The sequence below is a fragment of the Neovison vison genome, chromosome 14 (genome assembly GCF_020171115.1).
Source record: "Neovison vison isolate M4711 chromosome 14, ASM_NN_V1, whole genome shotgun sequence".
Classification (NCBI taxonomy): Eukaryota; Metazoa; Chordata; class Mammalia; order Carnivora; family Mustelidae; genus Neogale; species Neogale vison.
The window spans coordinates 24,505,009-24,516,068 of record NC_058104.1 but is presented as its reverse complement, the minus strand read 5'-3'; the positions used below and the strand labels follow the sequence as shown (position 1 = coordinate 24,516,068).

The following is an 11,060-nucleotide window of genomic DNA, read 5'->3' as shown; positions in this document are numbered from 1 at the left end:
AATAATAACATCTCCGTGGCGGTTCATTAATCGTCACAAATATGTCACGTTAACGTACGATGTTAATAATAAAAGAGACTGGCTGCAGTGCATGGGAACTCTATGTACTCTCTCAGTCATTTTTGGGGGGATCTAAAATTATTCTTTAGAAAAAAATTTTTTAAAGGCAGTCAGTGGCTCTAAGAACTCTCTCCTCCCAGAAACAATCACTCGATGCCTGCCGTGTGCCAGGTACACGGACGTGTGATTTCTGTGCACCCTCCTTTATTCCTCATATAGGCGCCGGGCGCTAGGGAAAATCTGTATTTTTAGGAGATGAGCTAAGTAAAGCACAGAGACGTTAGTTAACTTGCTCACAGTCACACAGCACGCGTAACGATGTGAGAATGGCCCCTTAAAAAAGTTACTGATGCAACTCAGTGACCGGGCCTGAAAAATTCCCAAACTTTGAACGGGAGCTGGCTCGAAACCAAGCTTCCAGCAGTCCATGAACTCAGATCAGTAATAAAAGACAGCGGGTGCTTTCTGATTTGCCTTGCCTTTAGAAGTTTAAAAACATAAAATAAAATAGAACTAGTATCGGGGAGGTGGGGGGAAGCCTAGCAAATCCAAAACACCAAAATACACTGACCACGCCAGATGCTGGCGACGATACAGGATAATCATACACGTGCTCATACACGGCTGATGGGGGTGGAGGGAGGGGTACAGCCGTTCCAGAGGACGGTGCTGAAGACGGAGCACGTGTCCCCTCTGCCACATGCCTACGTTGAAACCTAACCCTCAGTGGGATGGTATTTGGAGGTGGGGCCTTTGGGGGGTGACTAGGTCATGAGGATGAAGCCCCCACGGGTGAGATCAGTGCCCAGCAAAGAGGCTCCAGAGAGCTCCTTACCCCTTCCATTATGTGAGGACAGCCATCTACGAACAGTAAAAGGCACCCTAATCTTGGCATCTTGGACTTGCCAAAGCTTCCAGAACCGTGAAAAATGTATGTCCGTGGTTTTCAAGCCCCCAACCCCTAGTCAATGGCATCTTGTGAGAGCAGCCTGAATAGCCTGGGACAGCCCGGCATTTTCCTCCAAAAGCTAATACAGGCTTCCGTGGGACCCCCAGGGGTGCTCCCAGGCATTTACGACAGAGAAGTGGAAACCTGAGTCCACACGAAACCCGCACACAAACGTTTCTGTCAGCCCTATTAATAACTGGCAAAAACTGGAATCAGACAGGGGTCTTTCAGTAGAAAAGTAAACTAAGGGATATTTATGCAACGGAGCGTCATTCAGCCATAAGAAGAAATGAGCACCAAGTTACAGAGACACACGGAGGAAACTTAGACGCATACTGCTAAGGGAGAAGAGGCCAGTCTGAAAAGACAACATCCCGTAGGACTCCAACTGTGAGACATTCTAGAAAAGGCAAGCTATGGAGACAGTAGAAAGATCAGCGGCTGCCAGGGGTCAAGGGAGAGGGAGGGTTTGGTGGGTGGGGCACAGAGAAGTTTCACGCCGGTGCTCTGATTCTGTAGGACACCGTCATGGAAGATACACAATATTTTGTCTTTGAGAAACTTGTAGAACCGCGGATCACAAAGCAAGAACCTGATGAAAACTGCGGACTTTAGGTAGTGATACTTTATCAGTGTGGTGTCGGAACTATAGCAAATGTAACCCACCAATACCAGGTATTAACGAGACAGGAACCTGTGGGATGGGGTATACGGGAACTCTGTACTTTCTCCTTTTTTCTATAAATCTAAAGCAACTCTAAAAAGTAGTCTATTTTTTTCTAAAGTAGACTCCACACCCAATGTGGGGCTCGAACCCATGATCCTGAGCCAGCCAGGTGCCCCCCAAAATAGTCTATTTTAAAAAAGGGGGCGCTTGGGTGGCTCCGTTGGTTAAGCATCTGCCTTCAGCTCAGGTCGTGATCCCAAGGTCCTGGAATCGAGTCCCACATCAGGCTCCCTGCTCAGCGGGGAGTCTGCTTCTCCCTCTATCCTTCCCCTTGCTCTATCTCTCTCTCAAATAAGTAAATAAAAAATCTTAAAGAAAAATACAGCATGTAAAATAATTTATTAGTGGTAGAAGATCAATAACCCAACAAAACTGTACAGCAGTGTAGGAATATAATTCCTTGATATTTACAATCTTGGGAAAAACAGGCACCGGTAAGAGAGCAGAAACCCACACTGAACATAATTGCAACAAAGTCATTCCGTCCAGAAAATGCTAGAACTCTAAAATCCTTAGGCAGTACCCCATACACAATGCCACATGTCAGTAAAACTGGAAGGAGAAAAAAAAGCCCCAAAACCTTTGGGGCTATTTCAGTAAAACTGGAAGGAGAAAAAAAAAGCCCCAAAACCTTTGCACCAGGACATTACTGCCTCGCGGCATCTCACCAGAAGCTACAAGGCAGAAGTCTGGTTAATGCCTAAAAGTCATTCTCAATCTTGATTTTAGTTTCAACAAGACATTTTCTGAGTGTTTCAACAGCTCCAAGAGAGGAAGAACGGCAGGTGTTAACCCTCGGTATCTCCAGGAAATGTACCTTAATGGCTTGGAGGCCCCGGCAGCACAAAGAGTGAGCTGTCTTTGAGAGGCTGCTGGTGCCCGCAGCAGGAAAACGCTGTCTGACCTGCAAGCTGGACATGGAAGTTGTTGATGGAAGAAGAGGCGGGCCATGATGTCATTCCCATTTCACGCAGTCCATTTCTGAGCCCACAACCACAGTTTAATCAACGCAGGCAATGAGCGAGATTCAACTTCGACATCGTAAAAACAGGGTCCCAGCGGCAACGGAAAAAGTACCATCACTTATAAGACTTGGAAAATGCAACATGAGATTTCTGCGTGCTTTAAAGAGCATTAACACACATAAACCAAAAGGGGAAAAAAAAAATGGAGCACACATCTGCTTTTCATCTACAGTCGTCAAAGCAAGGGGCATTGAGGGCTAAGTGAAGAGAAATGTCCTAGTGCACAGAAATCCCACCTCCGGACCCTTGGTCAACCAAAGCAAAACTCTTGGAGAAACTTATGAGAAATATACCGCCTCTTGGAGAAACTTATGAGAAATGTACGGGAAATGCTACCTGTGAAATCTACATGGTGTAAGAACCTATATTGTTTCAGAATTCCTGTTGTTATTAGGAAGGGTTCCAGTGTCATCTATGGAAGATGCCTCTGTAAATCCTCCACTTCTAGCTCCCACATGCTTTCGTGGATGGGGTTATCGGAGAGATCTGTCATCTTCACAGCCTGAAGGCACGGCTCAGGGCTGCATTCCTGCACCACTCCCATTACCATCACATACTTCCCTAGAAGAAGAAAAGCCCGGGATGATGTTCGATGTTCGCATGGATACAAAACCAAAACAGAGACCCCTATCCTTCAGAGCTTAACTTTATCAGAGAAGCAAATTACACACACACACACACACACACACACACACCCCAAAAAACCAAAAAACTATGGAGAGTAGATATCAATGTTTAACTCTGGCTTCTGGTTTAAAAACCAAAAAATAAAATTGCAGCAAGCTACCACCATGCATGAAACAATCATGCCTAAGGAAGGGAAGAGACTCGCAATGGAGTTAGGAGTTACAATTCTACTGTTCTAAGGCAGGGGCAAAAGCCCCAAGCTTTTCTCTTATCTCTGTTTCTTGCACAGTGCCGCAGGGTATGTGGTTGATCTCTGTGCTCGGGAGCAATCCTCTTTCTGCAAAGGTATCTCCAGATTTGCCCCAAAGCAAATCTGACTTTCCCTTGATGCCCAGAAGAGCTGGGCAGGCCACAGCACCCCGCCAGGCCACCCTGCTGTTCCAGCCGCCAGGGACCAATCCCTGCCACCAGCCGGGCACATGCTGGCAAATCAACAAGAGAACGGGCTGCCATTGGCATGATCTCATGACATATTAACCACGACTCTCTTCCCATTCCCTTGGGGAAGTGGCTCTCCTTGAAAGCAAAACTTGGCCAGGCTTAACCACAAAAAACTCAATTGTGTAAAAAACCCCAAACACAGCAGGAAGGACGGGCACCCTGCCAGCCCCCACTGCATGCCCCTACGAGGCTACTTTAATCACACTGCTTCTAACAGCAGGGCTGAGTTCGCACGCAGCCCCCCCGCCCCGGGCCCCACCGGGCTCTGGCTGAAGGAAGGCTGGCAAGCTGACACCTGCCTCTTTGGACGGCTACCCCTTGCACGATGCATGATGTAATTTGGTTCCTCTGAACCCACCTCTAGATTCTACTTGAGCAAGTAACGTGCAGCTCCTCGGTGATAGGAGCGAGTGCTAAAACTAGACTTCGCCAATACCTCCCAAGGGACTCTCCAGTGCTGGTAAAGACAGAACCCTCAGAAGAAGAATGACTGAAGACCCAAGGAAGACGAACCAGCCCCAGGAGATCCCTGCCAGGGGAGCGTAACAGGGTATCTACACGAGAGCACCAACGGCTGGAAGGACGAGCAGGCTGGAAGGAACTTGCTCCTCCGGTGATGAGACAGTCTGGTTAGGAGGGTTCATCCTACCCACACCCTCTCTGCCCCCAGCGCTGTCTCCACACTGTCTCCCTTCTCCTGGGCCCCACCACGCCCCCTCCTTTACACCAGGCCTTCATCCGCTGGCCTGGACCACACCATTTCCAGTAGGCCCGCCTCCAGTGGCTTCCTCTTCACGGATCCGCAACTGCCCCCACCCCGCTGGGGCCGCGATTTTCCCCAAATGTGGCTCTGGCCTTCCAGATACTTGAATTTCTTATACTTTCCATATGTCATGAAATCATCCTCTAGTTTTTTGAACCATCTGAAAATGGAAAAAAAGAAAAGAAAAGAAAAGAAAAAGGCTCGTGGCCGTTGGGAGAGGCAGCAGCCTGTGGTTTGCTGACCGTGTGCTTCAGTAATGCTACAGCAGAGGGCGGAGAGAGGAGGCTGAAGGATGGGGCGAGAAGGGAACAAGCGCATAGTAAGGACAGTACAGTGTCTTGAACCTCACTGTGAGCCCGGCGCTGTGTTAAGACCTTTTTTTTTTTTCTTTTCAATTGAAGCCACACAACAGGCCCCTTTCTGACCCAGAAAGGTTAAGAAAAGTGCTCCAAGGAGGCTCAGTGGGAAAAGAGCAGAGCCAGGAATTCAACCTCATGCTGAAGTCAGAGAGGTCAGAAAGGGTCCTGGTCCTCCAGTTCTCCAAGTGTGGCCCCAAGGCCATCCACATTGGCGACACCAGGGAGCTGGTTTAGAAAGGCAAATTCTCAGCCTCACCCAGACCTCCGGGATGTCACAAGCCCTCAGGGTAAGTCTGAGGACCCCGCTGATTTAAGAGGCAAACATTTGATAACTATACAGCCTATGGCAGTTCCACGAAGGTAAGATGCCAGAGAGCTTCCATTCCTAGAAGTCAGGGAGGGCTTCCAGGAGGAAGGCACACTCGAGTCTAGACGTTAAAGATGAACAAAGGTTTCCTCGTAACAGCGTTTTCCGAGACTTGATGGGGGAGGGGAAAAAAGGTCACCCGTCGGGGAGGGGCTTGTTACAAATACCGATGTGGGGGGGCGGGTGGTCCCTCCACCGGAGATTCTATCTAGGGGAGCGTCTGGATCCTGCGGCGTCTAAGCGGGCTGCAGGGGAGGCTAATCAGCAGGTCAGCGTGGCCGCGGGCGGGGAACAGGACGAAAGGGCACCGCGGCGGGTGACCAGCCGGGGACCGGCCAGGCCCCGCCCTCCGGCCGCCCACAACCAGGGTCAGCTCCTCGTCCGCGACGGGCCGTTACCTGGGACTAGGCAGGGCCGCCCGCGCGGCACCCGCTCCAGGCCGCGCACCGAGAAGGCCCCGCTCGGGTCCCGCAGCCGCGCCTCGCCGCCGCCCGCCGCCACCACCGTGCCCTGCATCCACACGGTCACCAGCTCCAGGGGCCCGCGGCCGGTCGCCGCCCGCGACAGCCGCCACGCACCCGGGCCGCCCTCCGCGTCGCGCCGCAGCTGCTCCGCCAGGACTTTGAGCGGCGGTGACCGCGGCAGCCGCACGGCCGCTGGGCCGCCGCCGGCAGCCGAGTCCCCAGTCGCTGCGGCCGCCGCCGCGGCCGCCATGCTGCCCCGCCTCCGCTTTCCCGCCAACTTTGATAGGCAGCGGGGCCCGGTACGTAGCCACCAATCAGAGACGCTCTGGCGGAACGGAGCAATGGTCGGCGCCGGGAGGCGGGGCTTCCCGGTCCCGCGGCCTCCTCCAGCCTTCAAGAGTGCGCATGCGTACGTCGAGTAAATAAACGTTCCCAAACTGTGAATGAATGGGCGAAGCCAATTACCACAGAATACATAAATGAACGAGGGAGAAGAACTTGTTTCAGCGCATCTCAAAACCTGCTGTGCATGCAAGTCACCCGGACAATGCCCGTATTTACATCGCCTCGCATGGCGGGATTACTCTGAGGTTCATCAATACTAATAGATGCTGGAAGGAACTGTAGCGTGAGCCCATGCTTTTTGGGAATGATGGAAGAACCGAGTCAAGGGAGAAGGCCGGGATGAGGGTCAGAGACGGCTGCCAAAACTGCCCCCTTTACTACTATTTTGGTTATTGTTTTATTATTTATTTAATTATTTTATTACTATTACTTGATTATTGTTATATTTTATTTTATTTATTTTTTAAAGACTTTATTTATTTATTTGACAGACAGAGATCACATGTAGGCAGAGAGGCAGGCAGAGAGAGAGGGGGAAGCAGGCTCCCCGCTGAGCAGAGAGCCCGATGCGGGGCTCAATCCCAGGACCCTGGGATCATAGACCAGAGCTGCAGGCAGAGGCTTTAACACACTGAGCCACCCAGGTGCCCCAATAAGTAAAATCTTTTAAAAAATAACATTTTCTATAATTCTTCTCTTAATAATAACATTTTCCCATAACAACAAATATCCCTCTGGTTCCTCTCGGACTGCATAATATTCCGTTTGTCAGATACCTGTTTAACTGCTGTCCTATACAGTTGGACGTTAAGACCATTTCCAGTATTTCATTTTATGAAATCCCTTCTGTGAACCTACTTGGACCGGAATCTTTGTACATATATTTCAGATAAATGTCTAGAAATGGAATTTCTCCCTTAGAACTGTATGTTCCCAGTCAGCAAAATCCACAAATCCTTAACCAGGCAAATCCTGAAAGTCAAGGCCAGTCCTTAGGAAACTTTGTATTCCTAGAGCCCCTCATGGTACAGAGGGTACTGCATTCAGAGAGCACAGAGAGAATATTTAGCAAGAACTCGATGTTTATAAAGTAGTTAATTAAGACACTGAACCAGGCCCTGTCCTAAGAGCTTTGTAGGGAATATTTCTCTCACACCCTAGAAAGACTGTGTTCTATCCAGATAAGGAAGAAGCTCATGAAAGCTAAGGAGCTTACCCTTGAGCTCTCTTGCAGTAACCTCTATGCGGTTCTGGCCTCTACACCTCAGCTCTGAACTGCAGCATAACACACTACTGGGTTGAGAAGAGAGCAGGCACGTTAACCCCTAGAAAATCCAACACTTTGCGGCATCTAGGTGCCTCAGTCAATTAAGCATCTGCCTTTGGCTCTGGTCGTGATATCAGGGTCCTGGGATCGAGCCTTGCATTGGGGTCCCTGCTCAGCACGGAGTCTGCATCCTCTCTCCCTCTTACCCTCCCCCTGTTTGTGCATGTGTGCACTCTCACTCTCTCTCAGATAGACAAAATTTTAAAAAGAAAAAAAAAGAAAAAAGGAAAGCCAACCCTTCATATGTGATGGGTCCCCACTGGCCTGCCCCTAGGTACCTAAAGGCCAGAGAAGATGGGGAAAGGAGCTGGGATAAAGGCAGAGGCTCCCATACCTCTTGTCTGAGCCTGGGAATTTCCCACCATTCCCTTGGCCTTTAAGTTTACACACACACACACACACACACACGCACACACACACGGGCACACACAACCCTCAAGCTCCAGTGACCTTTCCAAAATACCAGTCTGAACATATCAATGCCCAGTTTAAACCTCCTGATGGTGTGACCCATACACCTGGAATATGAGCATCCTGGAGAGAGAGGGCACCCCACATGGAGAGCCCAGAGAGAAGAGAAGGAGCCAGAAGCAAGGCGCCAACCGCCAGAATTTCAGGATGGCTGGGAGGCGGAGTGCCCACGGAGGAGTGGGGAGGAGACAAGGCTGTACCCACGTAACCTCATTTCTTAGCCCCATTTTTCAGGTGATGAGAAGGAGGTTCAGGCCAATGACAGGCCTGAGGCCACATGGCCCCTGCCGGGTAGAGCCAGGATTCACGTTCATGTCCATCGGACCCAAACTTGATGCTCTTGAACCACTCCTGTCATCTCATTGTGCACACTCTCTCCCACTTCCCCCTTCGAAGATGCCTCCTCACCTCAGCTCAGGCTGTCCTGACATGCTTTCCCCCAGTCTCTCCCAGCTGAACCTTGGCTGAGTCACCAAGTGCCCGCTGCCACTGAGACCTGTTCAGGGAGACCTTCTCGAGCTAACGATGTGAGTCAATCCCTCCCTTCCCAAGCAGTTTGCTGACGCCCCTAATCCGAGGTCTCTTCTGACCCTTGAGGCTGGGTCAGTCTGTATTGCGGAAGCTGCCCGAGGTGCCCGTAGGACATCAGCAGCATCTCTGGCCTCCACCCACCACACGCCAGGAGCCCCCTCCTGGAGTCGTGGCTTCTAGAAATGACTTCAGACATCGTCAGTGTCCTGGGGAGGCCTAGATCCCGCAGCTCCCCCAATACTTGCTTTACCCTGTCTTGAGCCATAAGTGCGGACCTGTGTCCTCAGAAGCTCTGCCAGGGATCCAAGAGTCCAGCTGTCCCAGGCAGGGAACGCTCGTAGAGCCGTAAAAAAAACTGGTCTCCGTGTGTCCCAGTGAACAGGCCCATCCAATTTGGGTCATGGCTGTCACAGAGGAAGGTGGGCCCAGGATTGCCAGATTGCCAGATTTGATTTCTCAAGATGGAAAAAAAAAATGCTGGAAACGTATTCAACTCTAAACAAATGACCAAATAAAAACGGTCTACGGGTGTCTCTGGCCCGGGCTCAGCCAGTCTGCAAACTCCGTCCCTACAAGGCAAGCTCTTCTCCTAGTTCCCGGCGGGGTCAAGGTGGGATGGGTGGAGGCCTCCTGTGTTAACCAACGTGAAGCTCCCTTGGGGAAAACGTTTAAGGGCCTCCCACGTGTCACCAGCTCCTGGTATTGCAAAATCGGTGTCTTCACTGCCCATAGGGCACAGACCACCGGGGTCCATGGACCCACACCCGGCGAGCCCTCCCTCCATGGGAGATGATCTCCCTCCCTACCTGCCACCCTCAGCGGGGGCCTGAAGCACCCACCCCGGGCCCCTGCTTCTTAGCCAGATCAAAGATCTTGAGCAGGGAGTTTCCTGCCACCTGAGGACAAAGGTAAGACAAGGGGATTTCCAGGCCTTGACCTCACATTCAACCTACCCATTCAACAGTTCTCGGGAGGATCAGGCCGAAATGCATCGGGGTGAACCAGAGCAGAGACTGAACCCCACTGCCCTAAGGAAGGACTTTGTTCTGGAATGATATTCACACCGTAGCTTCTTCAAAATAGCCGTAACTGTCATTAGCTGTGCATTTACTAAGTGCAAAGCAGCAGGCCACGTGCTTCATGGGCAGAGTCTCGGTTACTCCTCAGCACTGCTCTAAAAAGTGTTTTATTTTTTAAAAAAATTTAAATAGTCAATCAATCCATCAATTTTAGAGAAAGAGAGAGAGAGAGAGCGAGCACGTATGCATGAGTGGGGGAAGGGGGCAGAGAGAGGGCAAACTCTGCCCTGCCACGGGGCTCGACCTCATGATCCTGAGGTCATGACCTGAGCCAAAATCAAGAGTGGAGCCAACCAGATGCCCCAGGAAGCGTGTTTCTTTTTTTCTTTTCTTTATCTTTTAAGACTTTGTTTATTTAGGTCAGAGAGAGAGAGCGAGGGAGGGAACACGAGCACAGGGGAGCTGGAGAGGGAGAAACAGGCTCCCCGCTGAGCAGGGAGCCCGAGACGGGACTCGACCCCAGGACCCTGGGATCACAACCTGAGCCAAAGGCAGACGCTTAACTGACTGAGCCACCCAGACGTCTCAGTAAGTCCATTTTATAGATGAAGAAACTGATCCTTGGAGAGGTGCTGTGACACCCCCCACACACACACACACAAACACCAAAGACCGCACAGTAGTAAGAGCTGAAGTCAGGGACTCTGATCTCCACATAGAACAAAAGGTCCCTCTTGGGTATCTTAATAATCAGGTCCCCATCAGATGAGGGGGACTTTTCCCTACAATCCTGGGTCATCCAGAGTAGAATTCCCTGAAGAACTCAAGAAAAGAAGGGACAGAGGGAGGGAGGAAGGAAGAAAGGAAGGAGGCCAGTTCTATAAAACAAACAAATCTTGGATTTTAGTTAATGAGATGCAAGCCAAAAGATACAAGCCAAGAGGGCCCTGTACGGATGTCTCCAACTTACTCTGAACTCTAACAAAGAGACGTCTCCAACTCACTTTGAACGGGTGAGTGGATGGAGGGAAGGACAGGTGGGCAGGTCTGCAGTAAGGTGAGTAAACTCCAGAAGGTCTGGCGCTGGAGCAGCCCTGCACAGGGGTCCTGCCTAGGGGAAGGGGACTGGGTCTTCGTGCTCCCTACTGACCCGTCACTGGATGGGGGTTGTAACTTAGGGCCATTCCCACAGACGGACTCCGCTGGGCGCCATCAGGTGCCAACTCGGCCAGCAGCTGGGGAGTGAGCCCCTCCGTCCTGAAGGCAGGTCTGATGCCTCCCACCTGCCCAGTTCAGTTCCCACCAATAGGCATGCCTTCGTTTGACAGGCACGTCGGAAGTTCAAGCCCCCACACCGGGTGTTAGAGATAATTTAAAAATAAAATCTTCAATACATAAATGAAAAGGAAGAAAGAAAAAGTTTTATCTGGCACATTCTGTGCGTCTGGTACTATTACAGGTCTTTGCATGTAAGCCTCTTGACGTCTCTATGGGATGGAGAAAATCATGGTGCCTGTTTTACAGA

At 50.8% G+C, this 11,060-nt stretch overlaps 1 protein-coding gene across 1 annotated transcript; it reads right to left on the bottom strand.

Annotated features, from left to right (window-relative positions):
- Nucleotides 1-2,058: 2,058 nt before the first annotated feature.
- Nucleotides 2,059-6,092, bottom strand: RMI2 (RecQ mediated genome instability 2). Its single transcript, XM_044234015.1, has 2 exons — nt 5,777-6,092; nt 2,059-3,322 (listed from the first exon to the last, which is right to left on the bottom strand). Exons 1-2 carry the CDS (start codon nt 6,090-6,092, stop codon nt 3,174-3,176), a joined length of 465 nt encoding a protein of 154 aa, XP_044089950.1. The 3' UTR covers nt 2,059-3,173.
- Between the last annotated feature and the right edge of the window lie 4,968 nt (nt 6,093-11,060).